Source organism: Maylandia zebra, linkage group LG23, assembly GCF_041146795.1.
Source record: "Maylandia zebra isolate NMK-2024a linkage group LG23, Mzebra_GT3a, whole genome shotgun sequence".
Taxonomy (NCBI): domain Eukaryota; kingdom Metazoa; phylum Chordata; class Actinopteri; order Cichliformes; family Cichlidae; genus Maylandia; species Maylandia zebra.
In genome coordinates, this window is record NC_135188.1 from 30,043,210 (window position 1) to 30,069,032 (window position 25,823).

The 25,823-nt window shown below is 40.4% G+C and overlaps 4 protein-coding genes and 1 long non-coding RNA gene across 13 annotated transcripts in view; 3 read left to right on the forward strand and 2 right to left on the reverse strand.

The window, feature by feature from the left end:
* The window catches only part of LOC101479692 (FERM, ARHGEF and pleckstrin domain-containing protein 1), a 70,203-nt gene extending 68,264 nt beyond the window's left edge, over positions 1-1,939 (forward strand). For all 5 annotated transcript variants that reach the window (XM_076880210.1, XM_076880207.1, XM_076880209.1 and 2 more), the window contains exon 28: positions 773-1,939. In XM_076880210.1, coding sequence (XP_076736325.1) covers positions 773-848 — 76 coding nt within the window. In that variant the 3' untranslated portion in view covers positions 849-1,939. The remainder of the gene's footprint in view (positions 1-772) is intronic.
* LOC105941377 (gamma-glutamylaminecyclotransferase B) lies at positions 1,683-22,692 on the reverse strand. 4 transcript variants are annotated; one of them, XM_024798823.2, is made up of 3 exons: positions 4,219-4,306; positions 3,260-3,365; positions 1,683-3,046 (listed from the first exon to the last, which is right to left on the reverse strand). In XM_024798823.2, the coding sequence occupies exons 2-3, from the start codon at positions 3,263-3,265 to the stop codon at positions 2,552-2,554; spliced, it is 501 nt and encodes a 166-aa protein (XP_024654591.2). In that variant the 5' UTR covers positions 3,266-3,365; positions 4,219-4,306; the 3' UTR covers positions 1,683-2,551. The 4 variants fall into 4 exon arrangements, with proteins under 4 accessions (XP_024654591.2, XP_076736327.1, XP_076736328.1 ...); XM_076880212.1 differs by lacking the exons at positions 3,260-3,365; positions 4,219-4,306 and adding an exon at positions 22,584-22,692; XM_076880213.1 differs by lacking the exons at positions 3,260-3,365; positions 4,219-4,306 and adding an exon at positions 22,443-22,553.
* On the forward strand, positions 7,623-14,457 carry LOC112430420 (FERM, ARHGEF and pleckstrin domain-containing protein 1-like). Its single transcript, XM_076880168.1, has 5 exons — positions 7,623-7,659; positions 8,413-8,520; positions 9,363-9,514; positions 10,537-10,612; positions 13,992-14,457. The coding sequence occupies exons 1-4, from the start codon at positions 7,627-7,629 to the stop codon at positions 10,610-10,612; spliced, it is 369 nt and encodes a 122-aa protein (XP_076736283.1). The 5' UTR covers positions 7,623-7,626; the 3' UTR covers positions 13,992-14,457.
* On the reverse strand, positions 19,425-22,703 carry LOC106675826 (gamma-glutamylaminecyclotransferase B). Of its 2 annotated transcripts, none has more exons than XM_076880214.1 (3): positions 22,584-22,703; positions 20,501-21,967; positions 19,425-20,414 (listed from the first exon to the last, which is right to left on the reverse strand). In XM_076880214.1, the coding sequence occupies exon 2, from the start codon at positions 21,941-21,943 to the stop codon at positions 21,476-21,478; it is 468 nt and encodes a 155-aa protein (XP_076736329.1). In that variant the 5' UTR covers positions 21,944-21,967; positions 22,584-22,703; the 3' UTR covers positions 19,425-20,414; positions 20,501-21,475. The 2 variants fall into 2 exon arrangements, with proteins under 2 accessions (XP_076736329.1, XP_076736330.1); XM_076880215.1 differs by lacking the exon at positions 22,584-22,703 and adding an exon at positions 22,443-22,579.
* A 1,064-nt stretch (positions 22,704-23,767) lies between these two features.
* LOC143415042 (uncharacterized) lies at positions 23,768-25,813 on the forward strand. The gene is made up of 3 exons (XR_013095648.1): positions 23,768-24,232; positions 25,244-25,362; positions 25,445-25,813. It is a non-coding gene; the product is annotated as an uncharacterized LOC143415042 (long non-coding RNA).
* Positions 25,814-25,823: the final 10 nt, after the last annotated feature.

Consider the following 25,823-nt stretch of genomic DNA (forward strand, 5'->3'; position numbering starts at 1 on the left):
TGTGAGTGGCAACTCATATGGGTATGCAGTGGTCTCAGGTGTCATCTAAAGCCTGGAAAATTAAAATGAAAAAAATTTTTTTTAGGAATATTTGGAAATGCATTTACTATATGTGTTCATACACTGAATATCATGTTCTAAATATAAAGCTCATCTTCTCTTCTTTCTGAAACATTTAGATTTTCTCTCTAGCACAGATGGTAAGAGAGTGACACTCATTTAAAGAGCACTTGTAAATAAAGGCTTAAAATTTAATCTGACACTTGAACAGCTGAAAGGCATTTCTACATGCTATGTGTGGGTCCAATAAACAGGTTTAGAAAAAACAATTACAAACTACAGGAAAGAGACTGCTTATAGTCTGGGCCCTCTTCTGAAATTCAGATAAATTGTTTCATTTTAAATGTAAAAGTCAATTTCTGTCTAGTTCAATTTACCAAGTTGTATTGCATTATATATTTAAATTATTTTAATAGAACGTTTTGTGAGCAAACCCAAGTAAGGAAAGCATTAAGTATTTTAAAAAGTGAATATTAACAGTAACACTATTCAAACAGTCTCCTTAGCCCTGTAACCGACTAGCAACCTTCCCAGGGTGCACCCCACCTCTCGGCCTATGATAGCTGGGATATGCTTCAGCCCCTCCCATGGCCATAAATTAGATAAGGTGGAGTAAACGGATGGACGGAGTATTCCAACAGAACTTCTGCGATGTTTGATATATTTCAATCAATGTTTGAAGCTACTGATATAAATCCTTTTTTCCCACCAGGTGGATGGAGGTGATCCGGAGCGCAACCTGCTCTACTAGCCGATCACTGCCGAGCACCAGGAAAGACCTTTACTGATGATTCCTCCACCTCCACCTCATACTCTCTTGAGTGAAGATCTCGACTGCACAAACACCAGGAAAGACTCTTCCAGCTGCACAAGCTGACACTAATTATTACCTCTGACTCCTTACACAGACTCCACTCAGAGGTCTTCTCTCTTCACCTTATTATTACACTTTCCACACCATTAGTGTTTGATTAGCAAAAACGGTCTGCAGTCATCCACAATGTAATTCTATGTGTAATTTTTCCATTTGTCCTTGTCAGCCTGGAGCGCCACATTGTGTTATTTTTTTCTTCCACCAAAGCGAGAGAAAAGGCGTACCCGAGCGCGGGCGAAGGATCTGAATCCCTTTGGCCTCACTTTCTCCGAGCGCTCCTCTGTTTCACTGATATTTGGCCGGTGCTTTATAATATTTTATATTTCTGAAATGGATGAAAAGTGTCTTAAGATTGGAAATAAACATTATGTAGAAAGCTGTGTGCATGTGGACACAATAATTATGTTTTTAATTGTATGACAATCGGTCTGTATGTAATTTGATGACTTAAATGTAATGTAAGTTTGGACAATAAGAAATCCTGCAATGTTTTTTTTTATCATTATTATTATTATTAAGTCATCTTTTTTGTACAGTACTTTTGACACTGTGAAATATTCTTAATTCTTTTTTTTCTTTGTCTTGTTTCAAAACACCTGAAACCTTCTTCCAAAGCCAACAGAGATTTTGCTGGTTTATTGCCAATTACCTTCTCTTCAGTATTCCTCAAGTTTTATGGGTTTTACTATTTTAAAATAAAGATGAATAGATTGTGTTCATATGGAACAAAATGAAACTTATACAAAAATTTCTTTTTTCCTCTTTTTATTGAGTTTATCCCTTAGAGGGGATGAACACAGCACATGGAAGATCATACAAAAAAAAATCAGGGTGAATTTTTATTTTTGAGGTAAACAAAGATGTGCAGAATGTAAATATTAAACACATTGTCTGCAGATTAGTGTAAAATCAGAGTTCATATCTGTGTAATATAAATGCTCTAAGCCTAGAGTGTCAAACTCAGTGAAAATCTCCTTTCTGTCAGTATAAACACATTTAACTACACATTTATAGTGCAAATCATTTTTTCTACCATAGTAAATGAAAAGAAATGTTAAAAATCTGAGATCTTTATCAGTGTGTAAAAATGCTATAAAAATTTCCAAAGCCCACCCAGTGGGTCAAATTGGCAGCCTTTGCTGGGCTGAATCTAGCACCCGGAGCTTATGTTTGACAGCACTGCTAAGAGCAGGTGTATCAAATGACACAATGTGTTTTGTTTAATGGCATTGACACCACACATTGATCAGCAGCTGGGTCATTTCCTCCCAGACTTCTATGCAATCACTTTTTATGAAGCACAGGCTGGCCATACATTACTCATAATGCTTCCCAGATGATTATAAATCATAAAAAGAAAACCAAATTTGTAAACAACATCACTAATGTGCAACTTTCAGTGGCACAGTGTGCCCTTTTCCTTCTCTACACTATGCTTACTTTGATTGTAAGCCTGCCTATCTGCTATTAAAATTAATTTCTCTTGTGATTTATTTCAATTCGACACACGACAGGAAACAGCACCCATGTCCAGGTGTTGTTTTCCTGAGAGCTCCTTCACCCGTTCTGCTAACACCACATAGAGGTCCATTTGTCAGTTGCATCAGCATGATGAGATCAGTCCCGCTCTTCTCTACGCCTATATTTGAGCCCATGATCTCCCTCTGAGTCGTAGTTCTCGTAGCACGGCAGCGAGCGCCAGTCTGGCTCGTACATCGTGGTGGTGTACACAAACACGTCCGTGATGCTCCCCGGTGACACCTTCTCCTCTCCTTCCGTCTTCCCCACCCACTCCTTCACCTCCAGCTGGACCACCGTCCGCTGGTACCACGTTGGGACGCTTTCAAAGTCATCCAGGAATTTCAGCATCTGGTCATCCACTTTGTAGATCTCCCCGTGCACTCGGTGACCCTGGCCAGGGATGTTGAGCAGGAAAGGGATGTTGTCCTTGGTGGTGATCACTAGCGGGTATTTCTGGATGGTGAACGCCGAACCCAGGTACTCGGCCTTTCCATTATTGCTTTCGAACATGCGGTAGTTGTTGGGCTGCCCCTTCTTCAGAGTGCCGTAAACGAAGACCCGAGTCATGAGGACAGAGGACCAAAGACGCACCTGTCGTGTAAAGAAAGGAGAAACATCTCTGTGAGCAAATTCCCAGCAGGTATTACTGGCAAAAATATATTTATACAATTTTATTATTACTCTGTATGTCAGTCACTTGTGCAGAAGTGCAAATTTGATCTCATTTAAAATGATCAGACCTTCAAAATAAAATAAAATCAAACTCAAATCTAGGAACACTGTTTGGAAATTTGAACTCCTTACACGCATTAATTAGGAAAGCTGTCACGGCCAGCGGAGGCAGACCTTGTGGAGAGTGTGTGGTGGACCCAGGCGCGAACACAGGCGAGGAGACGGGAGTGAACTTAAACTGATACACATACGACACGACAACGAACAAAGGAAGACTGAGGACTTAAATACACACATGAGGCAGAGACAGATGAGAACACAGCTGACTAGCTGATTATGAAACATAATGACAATACAGGGGAGAGTAACACTAACTACAATGAACAAAGAACGCCAGACTCTTCCAAAATAAAACAGGAAACACGGAGACATAGACTTAACATAACCACATAGACATGAAACATGACAGGTAGACAACTAAGAAATAAAGGACTAAACAGAAACCTAGAAATTAACTAGATCAAAAATGAATACAAAAATACATAAAACTCAAACACTGGGTCACACGACCCAGTACCGTGACAGAAAACAATCAGCAGATTAGCATTACATGCACAGATTAAACATGACTATAATAAAACACTTCCTACAACACCAACTGTCAGACTGGATCTGCACACATTCCTGTCATGCTGTGACTTGTGAACTTGGACCTGTCGTGACTGGATCTCTTTGGATTGGTTATTAATATAAAGTACAGTACGTGCTCAATGATTAACAGGCTGAGAGATAATCGGACAGATACTTTAATGTTAGAGCTGGGAGAGGTCATTCAATGACAGTATATGAGTGAAAAACACTGTTTACACCATGTTATGCTTATGGGTAAGTTAACAGTCAGTTACAATTACCAGGCAAGCACATCATCACTGTGTAATGCAAAAGCATAAGCTAGGCTACCTCAGAGCTCCTCAAACCTGCTCGAGCTGTAAGAACAATACCGATACCGGAAGTGCAGCTTTAATACACACGCTGTGAAGTGACACACGTTTTTTCCGTCATAAATCTACCATAAAGAAGCGCAGACCCACCTTGAATAAGCAGTAGCTTTACTGGAAAGTAGTGATGGGACGTTCTGTATCGAGGCTTCGGAGCGTGTGTCGAGTAATGGAGGGGGCGTTTCCGCGAAGCGCGTATCGAGGCTTGCTTCATTTATGGGAGGAGCTGAAAATGATGACGTCCGAAGCCTCGCTGCCCGGCTGTACCACGTGACTGGTTCATGAAGTGGTTCGAACTTTGCCGCGAGATATGACAGCGATATAAACCCCTCAGACTTCATTCAAAAATGTGGGTGTTTGATGGAGAGTTGCGGTTAGTGAGAGTTTGGAGACCGTTTGGAGGTTTATGAGAGTGAGGAAAGTCAGGAGAGAATGGAGCCAGCTAAGAAGAGGAGGATGTCCTGCCCTGTGTGGGAACATTTTGATCTTATTCCTCCCAACAAGGTATGTAAATTTCTACAGAAGATGTATTTTCATAATACTGATGGTGCAATACAATTTATGTTAAGCTGTCTTTACTTTTGTACAAGGTGAAGTGTTTGCTATGTGCCAGGGAGCTGGGATATAACAACAACAACACCTCATCCATGCTTAGGCACTACAGAGCTTTGCATGAGAATAAGGGGAACACCGATTGTGGAGCAAGACCAGGTGAGCCATCAAATGCAATGATAATATAGCATGCAGTAATGTTACTAAATGATATAACAATATTATACAACTGTTATAAGTTACGTGTGTGATATTTATATTTGTGCTTTGTCTTTATTGTCTTTCCTCAGGAGAACAATCTCAAATAGATGAAGACCTGGTTAGCATGGTGATTGAGGACTCACAGCCATTTAGCATTGTGGAGGACAAAGGATTCAAAAGATTTGTTAAATCATTAAATCCTAGCTATGTTCTCCCCACTAAAAAGGTCGTAAAAGCAGTGAACATTTAGTTTTTACAGAATAAAATGTGAACAGGCAGGACTGAGTCTCAAAGCCTCAGTGTGTAGCTGTCCATACCTCAACGTTACAAAAGCACAACTACTGTCCACACCCCAACCACACCTCACCTCACAGTAAATGATCATTTCCATTTCAAGCATTTCCAAATAATCATTTCCCATACTGCCAGGATAAATATACACAGTATACTGCCATCACTACAATATACATGTTTTACACACTCCTTTTGTTGTTGACATTTACAGGCTGTGTGCAAAATGCCACACTCTTCAAATTCATGCCAGCTATTATTTTTACGTCCAGTAGGTGTCCTGCTAGAGCAAATGAAGCTTCATGAAGCTTCGCGTTGGGGTGAACCAATTGGATGAAAAGCTTCAGTGCTTCATGGGGCTTCATCTGCCCATCACTACTGGAAAGAGCCGTCACTACTGTCTCTGGATGGCGCATGCGTGGAAGCAATCCAAATAAAGGCGGAAACAACAGAGGGCGCTAAAGTGACAAACAAAACAAGGGCATCGTGGGAAAGGACCTAGAAAAAGGGTTTTTATACTATACTGAAGTCAAAATTAAGCAAAAAACAAACAAAGAAATAAACAATTAAACATTAAATACATCATTAAATATCAATATTTTTCACTAACTATGTTGGAAATAAGATTATTATTGAAAAATTAATTGTATGTATTAATTAATTGACTTTGTCATTAATTGCCCTCCTGTAGACTGGCGATCTGTAACCTTAACCTGCCTCTTGCCCTAGCCGGGCAGCTGATATAGGTTTCAGCCCGTGCACGTCTGCTGGCATTACAACACCACCGTGTCCATGGTGGACTTCAGCATAGCTGTGGAGATACCACTAACTGTGTTTGTGCGCATCTTTCTTCTCTTGCCACATTCCCCATTTTTCCTTACTACCTCTGACATTGGAGTCCAACTACTTGTATCCCACTTGTTTACCACTGTGTTTTCTTCTTCTTTGCTCAAAGAACGATTGCCCCAAATCAGAAATCAGAAAGAAATGAATAAATGACTTTTGTAATAAAGAAGATAAATACATATGTAAAAATCTGTGTAAGTAATTTGCAGGATGTTTATTCTGCTTATGACAAAGCAGAATAAAAGTTTATCCCCTGGAGGGGACAGACTCAGCACAGATCATACAAAAGAAATCAGGAATTAATTTTTATTTCAGAGGTAATCAAAGACAAGTGGACTGTAACAGTTAAACACATCAGAGTTCATATCTGTGTGGTATAAATGCTCTAAGACAGGGGTGTCAAACTCATTTTACATCATGAGCAACATACAATCAGCTTTGATCTTAAGTGGGACCAGGAAAACTCACCTTTCTGTCAGTGTAAACTTGTTTAACTGCACATTTACAGTGCAAGTCCATTTTATATTGTAGTAAATGAAAAGAATTAAAAGGAATCTGAGATCTTTCTCAGTGTGAAAAGCTTTAAAAGTTTCCAAAGCCCACCTGCCGGGCAGAATCTGGCCCCTGGGTCTCTTCTAAGCCTTTCTTAACCTAGATGCCATTAAATAAGACTTTCTTTGAGACCACACACTCATCGGAAAACTCTTTGGTGAGGTCATAAATCAAGTAAACAGCTGGGTCATTTCCTCACAGACTTCTATGCAATCACATTTTTATGAAGCACAGGCTGGCCATTCAAAAGAATGCAGGTTGAAGGCACTTACACATTAGCTTCACCTGGAAGTTAACGGTAGTAAACTTTAAAAGGTCAGTGTTATGAAGCTGATCTGACAGTACATCTTCATTTTTCTGAGAAAGGTTTGCAGAGCATTCTTCTAGGTGCACAGCATCAGGCTGGAGTGATTTTCTCAGGCCCGAAGAGGGTGCATCTGGTGGCTGGGCCTTAGTCCATGGGGCACAGCCGGGCACAGCCCGAAAAGGGGACATGGGCCCATCCTCGAACTTGCTCGAGCTGTAAGAAAAATACAGATACTGGAAGTGTAGTTTTAAAGCATATGCTGTAAAGTGACACACGTTTTTTCCGCTTGGCGCTCAGTGATAAAACTACCACAAAGAAGCGCAGACCCACCTTGAATAAGCAGTAAGTAGCTCTTCTACTGTAAAAATGAACCACCGTAACAGTTTGAGGACATGCCAAGGACGACGCATGCGTGGAAGTGCTTCAAATAAAGGCGGAAACAACAGAGGACGCTAAAGTGCGCTAAAGAAAAAAATTGCATTGTGGGAAAGGACCCAGAAAAAAGGGTTTTATACTATACTGAAATCTAAAATTAAGCAAACAAACAAATAAACCATTAAATATTGAATACATCATTAAACATTTAATGAAATGTGTCATTAATTACCTTAGAAATAAGTCATTTAGTATTGGCAACTTCGACATTAATTAGCTCTGCTGTAGCCTGTCAACCTGCAGCCTGCGTCTTCCCTCAGCTGGGCAGCTGATATAGGTTTCAGTCCATGCACATCTGATGGCATGGCAACACCAGCATGTCCATGGTGGACTTTAGCATAGCTGTGGAGGTACCATTGCCGTGTTTGTGTTCGTCTTTCTTCTCCTGCCACATTCCCTGTTTTTCCTTCCCACCTCTGACTTTGGAGTCCAACTGCTTGTTTGTGTCCCACTTGTTTACCGCTGTTCTGTCTTCTTCTTCTTGCTCAAAGAACCATTGCCCCGGTGTCCTTTGTGTCTTTTCTTTCTGCTCATATCTGTGTTTTTGTCTTTCTCCATCGGCGTTCATGTGTATCTCTATTTCTGCATCTGTGTGCACTAACATTGATAGAGGCCATCAGTAGTGCGGCCAGTGAGTTGATGAGGCCCCTCAGCAGACTTCATCTCTTGCTTTGCTGGTTTGCTGGTACAGAAAACACAGCCTGTCTTTTAGCGACACCTGCTGGATTAGAGAGGTACTGCAACAGCTGCAAACGTGTTTAGCTATACAAATCAGAAATAAATTAATAAATGACTCTTATAATAAATAAGATAAATACATATATCTAAATCAATGTAAGTAGTTTGCAGGATGTTTAGTCTGCTTATGACAAATGAGTAAAACAATTTTTTCCTAAAATTCGCAAATATTTATGCATTTTTTTGCACTACTGATGCTCACGCTAAATTTCAAAATGAGTATATTACATTGACAGGACCTGATGGCTTTCTCTTTCCCATAATCTCCTCCGTTTTAACATCCAGTTAGACTAACACTGTGTTGCATCATTGATTGTTTTATCCATTTGCTTTTTGCTCTCTCCTTTCTTCTGTCGCCTTCGCAGAACCAGCTCTCAGGTAACCTGCTAAGGAAGTTTAAGAACAGCAATGGCTGGCAGAAACTCTGGGTGGTTTTCACCAACTTCAGTCTGTTTTTCTACAAGTCACACCAGGTAAGACGAGAAGGAAAACACTGGCAGTTACAGTGCAAATACGCAGGAATGGTTTGACTTGATAATTCAAAGTGGGAAGCTGATAGTGTCTTTAAAATTTATTGAATTCAGTGTTGGGAAGGTTACTTTTAAAATGTATTCCACTACAGATTACAGAATACAGGCCCAAAGTGTATTTTGTAACGTATTCCGTTACGTTACTCAATGAGAGTAACGTATTCTGAATACTTAATATATTATCATACTTTATACAACTACATGAATGTACTATTGCTGTGTGATTTATTACTTTTACTGAAGGTTACTCGCCATACTAAAACAAACTAGATGTTTAAATCTTAATATAAAATGAGTAACAGTAGGGTGGACAATAGGTAAGGCTGCACTTTTTGCAGCGATCTCATATAGAAAACTATTCCGCACGTATATATAATTCTTTAAAATATTTCTTCACGGCATTATGCGGGCCGCATGTAGAGGTGACATGGGCGGCAAGATTGAGACCCAGGCATTAGAAGCCTCATAATGTGTGTTTTGGTGGAAACCAAAAATAGAGAGGTGACAGAAACAGGAAAATACCACCGTGTAATCCATTCATTTCAACAAAGTAACTGTATTCTGAATACTACCTTTTTAAACAGTAACTGTAATGGAATACAGTTACTCATATTTTGTATTTTACATACGTAATGGTGGTACATGTATTCCGTTACTCCCCAACACTGATTGAATTAGATTGAATTTGTGCAGTCGCAGCCACAGAATGTAGTTTCGGTTACTCTGATCAGTTTAATAGTAGAGGTTGTATTAACAGATGTTTCCCTCTTCTGACTCATGTGCAGGATGACTACCCTCTGGCGAGCCTCCCTCTGCTGGGCTACTCTGTCACCGTCCCATCGGAGTCAGAAAACATCCACAAGGACTACGTCTTCAAACTCCACTTCAAGTCTCACGTCTACTACTTCAGATCAGAGAGCGAGTACACCTTTGAGAGGTGGGTGTACAGTAATAGAGGCAAATACAGAAATGCAATTAGTTACAACGTGCTTTAACTTAAACCATCCTTTTATTTTTTTAATCCGACTCTCTGAAGCTACATCCATCTTTTACAACGTTTGATAAATTCCTTAAATCTTTTTAATGTCCAGAACAACTGCACAGCTTGATGCTGACTTTTTAAATTGTCACCATTTTTACAGTAAAATAGAAAATAAAGCAAAATATGCCTTAGGATGTGGCTAAGCTGTGAGTGGCAACTCATATGGGTATGCAGTGGTCTCAGGTGTCATCTAAAGCCTGGAAAATTAAAATGAAAAAAATTTTTTTTAGGAATATTTGGAAATGCATTTACTATATGTGTTCATACACTGAATATCATGTTCTAAATATAAAGCTCATCTTCTCTTCTTTCTGAAACATTTAGATTTTCTCTCTAGCACAGATGGTAAGAGAGTGACACTCATTTAAAGAGCACTTGTAAATAAAGGCTTAAAATTTAATCTGACACTTGAACAGCTGAAAGGCATTTCTACATGCTATGTGTGGGTCCAATAAACAGGTTTAGAAAAAACAATTACAAACTACAGGAAAGAGACTGCTTATAGTCTGGGCCCTCTTCTGAAATTCAGATAAATTGTTTCATTTTAAATGTAAAAGTCAATTTCTGTCTAGTTCAATTTACCAAGTTGTATTGCATTATATATTTAAATTATTTTAATAGAACGTTTTGTGAGCAAACCCAAGTAAGGAAAGCATTAAGTATTTTAAAAAGTGAATATTAACAGTAACACTATTCAAACAGTCTCCTTAGCCCTGTAACCGACTAGCAACCTTCCCAGGGTGCACCCCACCTCTCGCCCTATGATAGCTGGGATATGCTTCAGCCCCTCCCATGGCCATAAATTAGATAAGGTGGAGTAAACGGATGGACGGAGTATTCCAACAGAACTTCTGCGATGTTTGATATATTTCAATCAATGTTTGAAGCTACTGATATAAATCCTTTTTTCCCACCAGGTGGATGGAGGTGATCCGGAGCGCAACCTGCTCTACTAGCCGATCACTGCCGAGCACCAGGAAAGACCTTTACTGATGATTCCTCCACTTGGTGTAGTGATGGTAAATTTGATTCTTTTTACTGAATCGAGTTTTAATGAGTCACTCACCAAAGTGAATCGAGTTTTTTGAGTCATTTGATTCACTGAGTCAGTTGACCAGAGAGTGCAAAAAATTTACATTTTCACTCAAACTTAATTTGTTTCTCTTTTCATGTAAATCCCACTGCTAAGATGAATGATTAAAAAACAAACAAACAAACAACTATTTTATAGAGCAAAGAAGAGCAAAAACATTTCTAAAATTAAGCAATTTCCTATCAAAATTGCTTAATAAACATTTATTTTGTTTATTTGTATTTTATTAGTATTTTCAAATATATGTGTCAAATATATATTTTCTCATCTAAATGTCCACTGAGCTGTGAGCCAGGGGGCGGTAATGCGCCTTAACATTAGTTGCCAACCAATAAGAAGAAGAAGCTTCTTGGTTGACTGAGTGGTGTTCAGTTAACAACCTCCAACTGAACACCACGAAAACTAAAGAACTTATCTTGGACTTCAGGAAGTGCAGAGCACTTTACATTCACGGGAACTGTGTGGAGAGGGTACACTCCATGAGGTTTCTGGGCGTGCAGATCTCTGATGACCTCTCCTGGACTGCAAATACCACGGCGGTGGTTAAAAAGGCCCAGCAGCGTCTCCACTTTCTGAGAGTGCTCAGGAGGAACAACCTGGAGGAGAGGCTGCTGGTGACATTTTACAGAGCCACCATAGAGAGCATCCTAACGTACGGCATAACATCATGGTATGCAGGGTGCTCAGCTGCGGACAGGAAAGTACTGCAGAGGGTCATCAACACAGCCCAGAAGATCACTGGCTGCTCTCTGCCCAGCCTGGAGGTCACTGCAAACTCTCGGTACCTCAGCAGAGCTGGCAATATCATCAAGGACCACTCTCACCCCAGCAACCAACTGTTTGAACTATTACCGTCAGGCCGACGGTACAGGTCACATAAAACCAGGACAAACAGATTCAGGGATAGCTTCTTTCCCGGAGCTATCACCGTAGTAAATAAGCACAAAAACAATTGAACCTATTCCATACCGTCACTGTCATTATATTATGCTGCTATTCATACTGTCATTATGTTAATGCTGCTATCCTGTATATATTGTACATACTATTGTTTGAGTACTTACGATTGTTTTTTTTGTACTTTTTATATTTTACATTTATATTTATTATTGACACTTGCACCAAGGGAGTGGCACTCCAATTTCGTTGCACTCTGTACAATGACAATAAAGGCTATTCTATTCTAAGCTGTGAGCCAGGAGGGAGGGGGTGAGTGAGTGAGTGAGTGAGTGATTCGTTCGCTCGCTCTATGATTCAGCACAGGAGGGAGGGGGTGAGTGAGTCCTGAGTGGTTCGTTCGCTCTATGATTCAGCACAGGAGGGAGGGGGTTAGTGAGTCCTGAGTGATTCGCTTATGCTTACGATTGAGCACAGGAAGGGAGGGGGTGAGTAGCTCAAATGTGTTGTTAGCATGTTAGCAGAGCAATGCTACTCTGAACCTCGGAGCTATTTTCTTGATGTGATCTACTCAGGATTTTTTCTTCCAGTTCAGGGCAGAAATGCTTTTGTTACAAAACTGGCTGTTGTTTCCCCCCCCCCAATTTTAATTATAAGCTAGATATATTTCTACTAATGAAATTAGTTTGCTAACAGCAACAGGGATGAGTCAGTGAGTCAGTTGGGCTTGTGAATCATGATTCACGAGTCAGTAAAGTGATTCTCGAGTATTGAACGATTCGTTCACGAATCGAACATCACTCACAAATGATCTTCTTATGGCCTCTGACAGTGGACTCATCTCTGTGCTTGTCCTGCTAGACCTTAGTGCAGCGTTCAATACTGTCGACCATAATATCCTATCAGAGTGATTAGAACATGCTGTAGGTATTACAGGTACTGCACTGCAGTGGTTTGTATCATATCTATCTAATAGACTCCAATTTGTACATGTAAATGGAGAGTCCTCTTCACACACAAGGTCAATTATGGAGTTCCACAGGGTTCAGTGCTAGGACCAATTCTATTTACATTATACATGCTTCCCCTAGGCAGCATCATTAGAAGGCACAGCATAAATTTTCACTGCTATGCAGATGACCCGCAACTCTATCTATCCATGAAGCCAGGTAACACACACCAATTAGTTAAACTGCAGGAATGTCTTAAAGAAATAAAGACCTGGATGGCTGCTAACTTTCTGCTTCTTAATTCAGATAAAACTGAGGTTATTGTACTCGGCCGTGAAAATCTTAGAAATATGGTATCTAACCAGATTCTTACTCTGGATGGCATTACCTTGGCCTCCAGTAACACTGTGAGGAACCTTGGAGTCATTTTTGACCAGGACATGTCCTTCAACGCGCATATTAAACAAATATGTAAGACTGCTTTCTTCCATTTGCACAACATCTCTAAAGTTAGAAATATCCTGTCTCTTAGTGACGCTGAAAAACTAGTTCATGCATTTATTACTTCCAGGCTGGACTACTGTAATTCATTATTATCAGGATGTCCAAAAAACTCACTGAAAAGCCTTCAGCTAATCCAAAATGCTGCAGCAAGAGTACTGACAGGGACTAGAAAGAGAGAGCATATTTCTCCTGTTTTGGCTTCCCTTCATTGGCTCCCTGTTAAATCCAGAATTGAATTCAAAATCCTGCTCCTCACATACAAGGTCTTAAATAATCAGGCCCCATCTTATCTTAATGACCTTGTAGTATCATATCACCCTATTAGAGCACTTCACTCTCGCTCTGCAGGCCTACTAGTTGTATTTAAAAGTAGAATGGGAGGGAGAGCCTTCAGTTTTCAGGCCCCTCTTCAGTGGAACCAGCTTCCAGTTTGGATTCAGGAGACAGACACTATCTCTACTTTTAAGATTAGGCTTAAAACTTTCCTTTTTGCTAAAGCATATAGTTAGGGCTGGACCAGGTGACCCTGAATCCTCCCTTAGTTATGCTGCAATGGGCTGCCGGGGATTCCCATGATGCATTGAGTTTTTCCTTTCCAGTCACCTTTCTCACTCAGTATGTGTTAATAGACCTCTCTGCATTGAATCATATCGGTTATTAATCTCTCTCTCTCTCTTCCACAGCATGTCTTTCATCCTGTTTTCCTTCTCTCACCCCAACCGGTCGCAGCAGATGGCCGCCCCTCCCTGAGCCTGGTTCTACTGGAGGTTTCTTCCTGTTAAAAGGGAGTTTTTCCTTCCCACTGTCGCCAAAGTGCTTGCTCATAGGGGGTCATATTTGTTGGGTTTTTCTCTGTACCTATGAAGCGCCTTGAGGCGACTTTTGTTGTGATTTGGCGCTATATAAATAAAATGGAATTGGATTGAATTGATTCCTCCACCTCATACTCTCTTGAGTGAAGATCTCGACTGCACAAACACCAGGAAAGACTCTTCCAGCTGCACAAGCGGACACTAATTATTACCTCTGACTCCTTACACAGACTCCACTCAGAGGTCTTCTCTCTTCACCTTATTATTACACTTTCCACACCATTAGTGTTTGATTAGCAAAAACGGTCTGCAGTCATCCACAATGTAATTCTATGTGTAATTTTTCCATTTGTCCTTGTCAGCCTGGAGCGCCACATTGTGTTATTTTTTTCTTCCACCAAAGCGAGAGAAAAGGCGTACCCGAGCGCGGGCGAAGGATCTGAATCCCTTTGGCCTCACTTTCTCCGAGCACTCCTCTGTTTCACTGATATTTGGCCGGTGCTTTATAATATTTTATATTTCTGAAATGGATGAAAAGTGTCTTAAGATTGGAAATAAACTTTATGTAGAAAGCTGTGTGCATGTGGATTAGAGATGGCACGATACCACCTTTTCATGTCCTATACTGATATCATAAATTTGGATATCTGCTGAAAAACTATATGAATCCGATATAGTGTGTTTTTTAATCAATAAAACTTTTTTAAATATCTTGCTGCTTTTTGTATAAGTTCATACTCAAGTTAAAAAAAAAACACTAAAGCTATTCTGTTATACCTGTATGCAAAAAATGCACTGCACCCAAAATATTTCATAGTTCAGCAAAACTGATCAATCTAATAAACTTAAACTTGCTCCATCCTCCCTATTCTGGTATTTTAAAGAGTAAGCAACCTAACTAATAGGATTCTAAAACTCCCAGCAAAAAAAAAAAAAAAAAAAAAAAATAGGGAACCACCCACCCTCCACCTCATGATGCTTAATTGACGTAATCAACTTTAATTTGATGCAGTGTGAAAAAAAATGCACAGAAATAAATTATTTTTCAAGAATAATTAAATAGATTCAACATCTTTCTTCAACAGAACTGCAGACTGCACAGATGGTATCTTCCCAAAGAAAAAAGTACTATAGCTTACTAGGGTATATTAGACTTAATAGTTACTACATACAGTAATGGACTTCTACACATTTTACATCAGATTAAAACTTTGGGTGTAAGATTCGGATATTTTTTTTATTAAAAGCTAGACACACAGTGGCGCGGCTGCCCCTCTGTTGGTCTTCCATGGTCTCTTGTGTTCTGGGGGCCTCTGGATGTCTGGAGTTTTGATCTCCTCCATACCCGCTTCACACCCTGGAGGACGGGGCTGTGGCCCCCCCACACTCCCTAGCAGATCATTACATGGAGAAACCTTTGGAATGCAAGCATGCTGATCCACACAGGTATGCACACATGGGTATTCACAGACGCGGACTAAAGCTTTCTTGGCTGCTGCCTCAAAGCACACTGTGCGCTGTCTATCTTGCGTGCTGCACAATATCGTTTATTATTTAGTAAATATTGATATCTATGACTAGCTAGTTTATTGTGATGGTGCTTTGTTTTCTCTATTATTATGTTGCTCTTTGTTGTTTGCTGTCTCCTCTGTTTGTTTTTTTGTTTGTTTTTTTTTTTTCTCCATACAGGTGACCCAGGAGTTCTTTTTTTTTTTTTTCTCTCTCTTCCCCCCCCTTCTCACCGTCGCTTCTCCCCTTTGCTTTTCTTTCTTTCTCTCCCCCTCTTTCTCTCATTCATTCCCCCTGTCCTATTTATTAAAAAAAAAAAAAAAAAAATGACAAAGGATGAACTGAAGCTCTGCCATCACGTAATGTCGCATACTGCTGTTTCTGATGTCATTTAAAAAAAAAAAAAAAAAAAAAAAAAAAAAAAGCTAGACATTTTAAATGAGAATAAGAAAGAAAAGTATGTCTTTGTGCCCCCTTTTCACTGTTAATGCCCTATCGGCCCCCCTGGCTAAACTTTGCTAGATCCGCCCCTGTACAGTTACCAGCCGTCAGCTACGTAGAAAAGAATCCTGGTGTAGAAAGTAATAATAAATACATTCTAACAAGTGGGCGATAGACAAGTAAGAGAGATGGACTTGCGACAGAAAAGCCGATCAGCTGATCATTGATCAGTTTCATGATTGAAGTAGCAGCCGGAGAGGGAGGGAGAGAGAAGAGGCAGTCGCTCCATATATCGGTTGTAAAGGTTAATGCAGGAATGCTTTACAAACAGTGGCGGTCCTAGCCTGTTTGGCGCCCTGGGCGAACACTCCCTCTGTTACTGTTACTATTTTTACCATTTCTTCTTGGAGCAACTGTAACCCACATAGGGATTAATAAAGTATTCTGATTCTGATTGTTTCAGGATGACCTGCCATTATCCAATGACACATCTGCTTACCTGTATCTTTTTCTCGTTTCGCCTCCTCTTCTTTTCTCTTTTTTCTAAACTGAGGACCTGATGGCTTTGAACTTTTCTTATCCATCTTCCACTGGTTTTAATTTTGCACTCCAGTATAAACACCCATCCTACAACCCAAGGATCATCACAACATAACCTAACACACCCCCACCTTAGTTCACAGATTCGCTTTGTCTAGGGTGCATTTCTGAGATTTCGCACAACCCAGGATTCAAATCATGAATACATAATGGGCTTGGATTTACAACATTATAAATGAAATGTGCTCTATTTGGAAGCAGCCCCCCCCCCCCCCCCCCCTTTCGACAGGTTGTGTGTGAGACTTTAAATCATCAAACTGTAAATTTTAAATTGTTATTGATCCCTTTACCCCTGGGGCCTGTTCTTCGTACCGCGCTAAGTGAGTTAGCTGGATGAGATTGTTGACGATTTCGCGTGATCCTGGATCGTTCGGTTCCCCGAAGCCCATCCGGGACTTGCTGTCATAGCAACAGAGCCGTAAGCGTAAACCTGCTGGGGAGCAGGTTTACTTTATGTAAACAGGATTAGATCGCGGCCACGCAGGTATGTCCGCGTCATTCATACGAAAGCAACAGCGATATTCCACCACTGTTTCACCATAAATAAATAACATCAATGTAACTAAAGATAATGCAGCACTTGATCCATTTATTGATTTCACACAGATACATACAGGTCATTTCCTAAAAAAGGGAAATGTACTATTAACATTCTATTACATGTATGTGATTATTACAGATGTAATTCATATTTCAGAGTAGTAATTGTAAATTACTTCGTGTAATCAAGATGAGAGACCACGGCTATAAAAGCGAAGGTGGATTTGGGAAGTCTGTCGCAGTCATATCCTGTCCGTTTACGCGAGCAGCCCATTGCGGAAGGTGCAAGATTGATAAGGAGAGTCCTCAGAATTCAGCGTATATTGCGGGACAGACAGGATCCTTTAGCTCAGCGCGACAGTGTGCTCATAGAGAGATATCGATTTTCCCGTGAGGGTATTATTCACTTAACCAACTTGTTGACGAGGGGGTGCAGGACCACCACCTGTCTTTTTTTTTGCTCTGCCCTTTTCTTGGTTGCTGTTATGAACAAACAAACAGAGTATTCCAGGGTCTCTTTCCAAGAGACGACAAGCAATATAAGTGATAAATATTACCATTCTGTAGAATATTCTTATATTTCACTTTTCCTCTTTCCCATGTTCTAGTGGGTCCTGTTGTGGCTCTAATGTGAAAGGGGATATAATATAACATATTATAATGTAATATAATATTGGATAATATGGTGTGATATGATAAATCTACCCTACCGCCTACTGGTGTTGGCCAGAGGGGCCGATGGCGCAATATGGCAGCCTGGCTTCTGTCAGTCTGCCCCAGGGCAGCTGTGGCTACAACTGTAGCTGCCTCCACCAGTGTGTGAATGTGAGAGTGAATGAATAGTGGCATTGTAAAGCGCTTTGGGTGCCTTGAAAAGCGCTATATAAATCCACTCCATTATTATTGTTATTATTGAATTACTTACGAGTTTGATTTGTCAGCAACTTTCTGCCAGCCCTCTCTCCTTGCTTTTGCAGCCTTTGCAGTGTTCCCTTGCGTTTTAATTAAACTCTGAAACTCCTGAAATCCCTCACTCAAGAGTTCTTGCTCTGCTGCCGAAAAATACCGAGCGCGCTCCTTCGACATTTTCGCCGACCAATCAAAGGGTTGCCGATCAATGTTTCTACTATCGATGCGTAGCCCCTGTTGGGCCACCCAGTGATCTCACATTACTTCATCCAGCTATACTAATCGTCAACAACAGGTGTGTTCGGGGAACCGGAATAGCGAGCTCAGAGTTAGCGCGATGATTTGGTCTTGGATGTTTCATTTGATCTTGGATGTAGTAAGCGACGTACGAAGCACAGGGCCCTGGTCCTAAAGTGTATGTTTATTTTCTTACTCTTCTTATATATATTGTTTGTTTACTTGCACTGCTGTAACTGGAGCCTTGTCGTCTCGTCTCTCTATATACTGGACTGTATGTAGCGGAGATGACAATAAAGTTTACTTTGACTTCGGCAGCAAGCAGGCGCACTGAGGGCTCTCGCGCTCACTTTTCGTGTATAGAATTTCGAAAAAACATCAGTGCAAATTATAAGTCTGTATTATAATGTATGGTGTTTTCGTGTTTGTTGGTTTGTTTTTATTTTGTTTTATTGCGAGTTGGTTATTAGATGCTGCTCCCCGGAGCCCCGCCCTCTCCTCTCTGCGCTGCAAGCAGCTCGCAAACGAAGGGCGCCCTTACTCCCAGCAAATGGGCGATAGAAAACCGATCGGTGCTTATGCCATTCCCAATATGCGCTGGCTGACGTCGGGGCAGCATGAGTACGAGCATTTTTTTTTTTTTTGCCGATGCCCGTGATGCCGCCCCGGGCAACCGCCCGTATCTAAAACCGCTACTGTTTACAAACACTCAGAGATGAACTTACACACTTGCTTTACTGGGATAACTTCCTCGGAGATGAAATGCTGGATTGGTAGCGAGGCTACAAATACACACAGCCACTCTATCACGTGAGGCATACTGCTGTCACGTGCTACGGTTATGATCCGAGTTACGCCATGTCGCAAGTTTTGTGAGGTGCTTTTTTGATATTTAATGGATCGAATTACATTTTTTTTAATTTCTCTCCGATTTCCGATCCAGTAATTTACGTCAGTATTGGACCGATACCAATACATAATATTGGATCGGTCCATCTCTAATGTGGACACAATAATTGTGTTTTTAATTGTATGACAATCTGTCTGTATGTAATTTGATGACTTAAATGTAATGTAAGTTTGGACACAATAAAAAATCCTGCAATGTTTTTTTTTTAAATTATGTCATTCTTAATTCTTTTTTTTTTGTTTCGAAAAACACCTGAAACCTTCTTCCAACGCCAACAGAGATTTTGCTGGTTTATTGCTAATTACCTTCTCTTCAGTATTCCTCAGGTTTTATGGATTTTACTATTTTAAAATAAAGATGAATAGATTGTGTTCATATGGAACAAAATGAAACTTATACAAAATTTTCTTTTTTTCCTCTTTTTATTGAGTTTATCCCTTAGAGGGGATGAACACAGCACATGGAAGATCATACAAAAAAAATCAGGGTGAATTTTTATTTTTGAGGTAAACAAAGATGTGCAGAATGTAAATATTAAACACATTGTCTGCAGATTAGTATAAAATCAGAGTTCATATCTGTGTAATATAAATGCTCTAAGCCTAGAGTGTCAAACTCAGTGAAAATCTCCTTTCTGTCAGTATAAACACATTTAACTACACATTTAAAGTGCAAATCATTTTTTCTACTGTAGTAAATGAAAAGAATTTTTACAAAGGAATAGGAAAGGAATCTGAGCTCTTTCTCATTGTGGAAAGCTTTAAAACTTTCCAAAGCCCACATGCCGGGTTGAATCTGGCCCCTGGGCCTCATGTTTGACAACCCTCTTCTAAGCCTTTCTTAACCTAGATGCCATTAAATAAGACTTTCTTTGAGACCACACACTCATCAAAAAACTCTTTGGTGAGGTCATAAATCAAGTAAGCAGCTGGGTCATTTCCTCACAGCCTTCTATGCAATCACATTTTTAAGAAGCACAGGCTGGCCATTCAAAAGAATGCAGGTTGAAGGCACTTACACATTAGCTTCACCTGGAAATTAACGGTGGTAAACTGTAAAAAGTCAGTGTTAATAAGCTTATCTGACAGTACATCTTCATTTTTCTGAGAAAGGTTTGGAGTATATTCTTCTAGGTGCACAGCATCAGGCTGGAGTGATTTTCTCAGGGACATGGAGGTTTGTCAGTGTCATGGAGAATTGGGTTAAAGGACTCAGGTGCGAGACTCCTTGCAGAGTGACAGTGAATTTATTCACAGTGAAAAGGTGAGTCAACAGTTCGAGTCTGTAATCCAGAAAGGGCAGTGCAGAGATACGATGACTTCTCCCCGCGGTGACAGTGCAGTGACAATCCAAAACAACTCCTTGTGCCTGCTCCTCCTCCGATCCCTGAATCCTGGAGGCAGATGAGAAAAGCACACGCACAGTAAAAAAAACGTTCTCTCCTTCACATACTGGGTATGCTAGCCGCGACTACGCTACCCGGTTTAGTTCAACGTTCCAGCGTTGGTTGTGACTCGACCGCACCGTTAAATAGGTCTGCTTCAGATTAGTTGTAGCCGGCGAAGTGATTACGCACAGGTGCGACGATTCCAGCTCAGGACACTCCCCTCGGGTCAGCCGCCATTCCGTGCCACGGCTTCCGGAGGTACATGTTCCAGCAGAAAAACACATGCACAGGATGGAGAGGAGAACACGACACAGTACACACAAACACCACCAAAAATTGGCAAGGCGATCGGTGAGGACCGTCTAGCCGTGACAGTCAGTTTCTAAAACTATGCTTTTATCCTGTAAGAGGAAGCTAGCTGCTGACAAATGGGTGCACGTGGTTCAGAGAACGTTGCCCATACAGCTTATATTTAGTATACATGTGCAATTACTGAACTGCAGATCAGCTTTTCTATTAATATTTTCACATTAGTGAGAAACTAGATGGCCAGTATCTGTGTTTACAGTGCAGCCATTCACAACATGTGAAAGGATGTGCATATACGGCTACTGTATGTTCTGTATCTTTGCATTATTAAAAGTGCATGTGTTTAGCATTTAAACCGGTAGTGTCATAGCAGACATCCAACCAAAATATTTAGCGTTAGAGATACAATTCATGTTACAGCAATACGCCAAAATAAAAGCCTTCCAGTTTGATCATAATGCTTCCCAGATGATTATAAATCATAAAAAGAAAACCAAATTTGTAAACAACATTACTAATATGCAACTTTCAGTGGCACAGTGTGCCCTTTTCCTTCTCTACACTATCCTTACTTTGATTGTAAGCCTGCCTATCTGCTATTAAAATTAATTTCTCTTGAGATTTCTTTCAATTTGACACAGGACAGGAAACAGCACCCATGTCCAGGTGTTGTTTTCCTGAGAGCTCCTTCACCCATTCTGCTAACACCACATAGAGGTCCATTTGTCAGTTGTGTCAGCACGGTGAGATCAGTCCCTTTATAGCTTTTCTTCCGTATTATATTTGAGCCCATGATCTCCCTCTGAGTCGTAGTTCTCGTAGCACGGCAGCGAGTGCCAGTCTGGCTCGTACATCGTGGTGGTGTACACAAACACGTCCGTGATGCTCCCCGGTGACACCTTCTCCTCTCCTTCTATCTTCCCCACCCACTCCTTCACCTCCAGCTGGACCACCGTCTGCTGGTACAACGTTGGGACGCTTTCAAAATCGTCCAGGAATTTCAGCATCTGGTCATCCACTTTGTAGATCTCCCCGTGCACTTGGTGACCCTGGCCAGGGATGTTGAGCAGGAAAGGGATGTTGTCCTTGGTGGTGATCACTAACGGGTATTTCTGGGAGGTGAACGCCGAACCCAGGTACTCGGCCTTTCCATTGTTGTTGTCGAACATGCGGTAGTTGTTGGGCTGCCCCTTCTTCAGAGTGCCGTAAACGAAGATCCGAGTCATGAGGACAGAGGACCAAAGACGCACCTGCGGTGTAAAGAAGGAAGAAACATCTGTGTGAGCAAATTCCCAGCAGGTATTACTGGCAAAAATATTTATACAGTTTTAACTATTATTCTGTATTATATCAGTCACTTGTGCAGAGGTGTATATTTGATCTAATTTCAAATGATCAGACCTTCAAAATAAAAGAAAATCAAACTCAAATCTAGGTAACACTGTTTGGGAGTTTGTACTCCTTACACACATTAATTAGGAACACAATCAGCAGATTAACATTACATGCACAGATTACACATGACTATATCAATACACTTCCTACAACAGCAACTGTCAGACTAGATCTGCACACATTCCTGTCATGCTGTGACTGTGAGCTGGGAGAGGTCATTCAGTGAAAAACGCTGTTTACATGTTATGCTTATGGGTAAGTTAAACATCAGTTACAATTACCAAGCAACCACGTCATCACTGTGTAATGATAAAGCATAAGTTAGGCTACCTTAGAGTTCCTCACACCCCCCTCGAGCTGTCAAAAAAAATACCGATACCGGAAATGCAGTTTTAAAACACGCTGTGAAGTGACACACGTTTTTCCTGCTTATCTCTGTCATAAAACCACCATGAAGAAGCACAAGTCCACCTTGAATAAGCAGCAAGTAGCTCTTCTACTATAAAAATCTCCGTGCCACCGTGACAGTTTGAGGTAGAACTCTGGATTAGGCGCGCTTCTTCTTCTTCTTCTTCTTCTTCTTCTTCTTCTTCTTCTTTTTTCTGTTTAACGGCGGTTGGCAACCGCCTCTTACTGTTCCGGAGTATGTGTCAGACAGCGAGCTTACATTGCGCACGCGTGGAAACAATCCAAATAAAAGCGGAACAAAAACAGGGGGCGCTAAAGTGCCAAAGGAAAAAATATTTTATTTATTTTTTAATTGTTAATTAAACAAATGTAACAAGTACAACAAATACAGCCTGTAGGCTGTATTTAAAGACAAATAATGAAAATAAAATAGACATAAGTAATTAAAGAAATCAACATTTATGAATGCCTTTTTCTTACCATTTTTTGCACAAAGATTGATTTGTTTCTAACTTCTATGTAACGATAGTTCCACAAGGGAGTATTACGTGGGCTATAATTATGTTTGTATATTAATTTCCAGTATAATAAAACTTGTAAATAAAAGATTAATTTCGCCTACACTGTAAAAAATCAAACTTGCAGTTGTTGAGCTTACAGTCATTTCTTTCACAATTCAACAATAAAAGTTCAGTTGGCCCATAAACTCAAATACATTAAGGGTTTCAACTAATCATTTAACGTTTTGGAGCAAAAGTTGGTCTCAGATGAAATTTATTGCTGGCAAAATGAATGAATTCAAGTTTTACATGAGTTGAAGCTGTTGGCGCCTTTCTGTGCCTGAGTACGCATGCGCATCTCATATTTTTGGATGCTACGGGGTCTACTTTGCGCTTTTGCAAGGACTGAAAGCCACCTGCCCGTCTGCCTTAATGAGAACGTGAGGCTAGGAGCTGTTCATCTCAAGTTTCTAAAGGCAAGTAATGTTTCTTTTATTATATCAGACAGTATATGTTTGAACAGTCTCAATTTGTCTGTTAGAAATATCACAACTGAAGTTCTTCGTATTTTTCCGAAACTTAGCATAGCATTACTTTCTTGGCTAAGAAGCCTTGTGGCTTATGGGTATGTGTTTACTATATCATTTAAGATTCCATGTCACAAACTACGTGCCATGTCACAAAACAATGAAAATCCGACAAACTTCGCTACTAAAGAGTCGCGCTCATATCTGACAAGCCTCCGCGACACCCCCTATGCGTATTTCATGAAGTGCAGTCTGTGGCCGCCATACCACCGAACGAAACAAAATAGGCTGGCTCACTCATGACCAACGGCAGCAACCCCCCACCGCTATTTAAATAAAATAAAATAAAGTTCGGGGGCGCCTGCTGCCATGTCGTTTAATTTGTTCGAATCACATCTAGCCAATAAAATGTGTGCTTTAGTTTCTGTGTGAACGGGGTGGTGGAGTCCTCATGGCCAGCGAGCTCCACTAAATGAAATATGAGATGTGACAATATAGTTTATATCGATATAGTCTACATTATCATTATACTCGTGGAGCCGCAAGTTTGCCTCTCTTTCGTCCACTTTTGTCTCTACGCTGTGTTACTCCGCCTCTCTCCTTCACTGAACACAACTCCCCCTCCCCCATCGCTTCACCTGCAGGCAACGACAAGATGGACACGGCAGCTATCAAAGAGGAGCTGGTCGGTAAAAAGAAAACATTTGAAGATTACTATTTTAGTACTGTCAGCGTAAAGTTAATGCCATAACTGCATTAACGGGGCAAATCTCCGTTAACTAGTTACCGCGGATCACCCCGTGCGTGGGGCTGGGTGGCGTTAGTGAGCTAACCGGGCTAACGCGTTGACGCACGGCCTAAAATCCTTTCATCTCAAAAATCGACAGTCTGCCTTATGTATGAATTCTGGTTGTGCTTACTGACCTCGAACCAATTTTATGTGGTACACAGCTTAAAAAAATATGTCAAAAAATGTTTTGGTACGACTTTGGTAAGCTATGAAGCTGCACTGCTTGATGGATTGTTGGAGCATTACGGCTACCGAGGAGCCTCGCAGAGTGATACGTACTCTGCTTCAACGTAATATTACCATATTATGCGTGTAAGGACCATAAATGGCGCCTGTAAGAGACATGGTTACAAAGAGGATTTCAAACTCCAGGCTGTCAGTTGCGCAGTAGAACTTGGAAACAGAGCAGCTGCAAAATCTGTCTTTGTTATTATGCTCAGCATCTTTTATTTTACATTTTGACTGCACAATTGTGAGCTTTTTGTTATGCACAAAACAACATTGTTTTGGTTTATTTATGGAGCACCATTAATAAATGCACTGATAATTTAAACAGATGCTTCAGGAGTTTTATCCCACTCATACTCTCAATCCAATGTTTGTCATTCTAAGTTGTAAAACCAATCACACAAAATTATCCTTGGCTTACATAATACATCCCAGTATACTGTTGGTGCATTCCATGTAGAATACAATTTGTTAATAATAAATTAAATAAATTAAACATTTGATGTAATGTATGTTTTGTAAATTATTTGTTTTACTGTGTTTCACATGGCATTTTACAAGGCAGAATCAGCTCACTTTAGTGAGCCAAAAAAATTAGGACAGGAGAAAAAAATTCTTAAGTAATGTCAGGAAGCTGGTATTTTATTTTAAAACTAATTGCTATTTTTATTTATTTAGAGAATTAAAAGCCAACTCCAGACCACTGCTTGTCCTGATTTATGAGGGACTGATGAGGAGTTGGTAAGGAGAGGAATCAGAACAGGAGTGCCTGCCCCCCGCCCCAAACACATTATCAGGTAATGTAACTTTGGTAATTTGAGATTAATTCAGGTTTCTTTTGAATTGTTGACACTGTCCTCTCCTCTCTTCTCATTATAGCTTTTGTATGCAGTGCCAGTTCTGCTCTTTTGTCTGTTCAAGCCAAGAAGTACTCTTAAGACATCACCAGCTACGACATAGAAGAGGATTTCATTTGCCCTGTGTTTACAGTGACTGCGTCTGTTCGTTCAGGACACGAGGGGCATTGAAGTCTCACCTTAGCAGATCACACAACAGGGCTAAGAAAAGGCAGGAGATCTCAACATTTTTTTGTGATTTTTGTGAATTTAAGGAAAACTGCTCACAGCATACATTTATTTCACATATTTTAAGGCACTTAAAAAAAAATCAGACTGTATCCTGTCCTTTCCAAAAATGTGACTATGCTACCAACAATTTAACAACCTTTACGTCACACACAAGCAGAAAGCACAAAAAC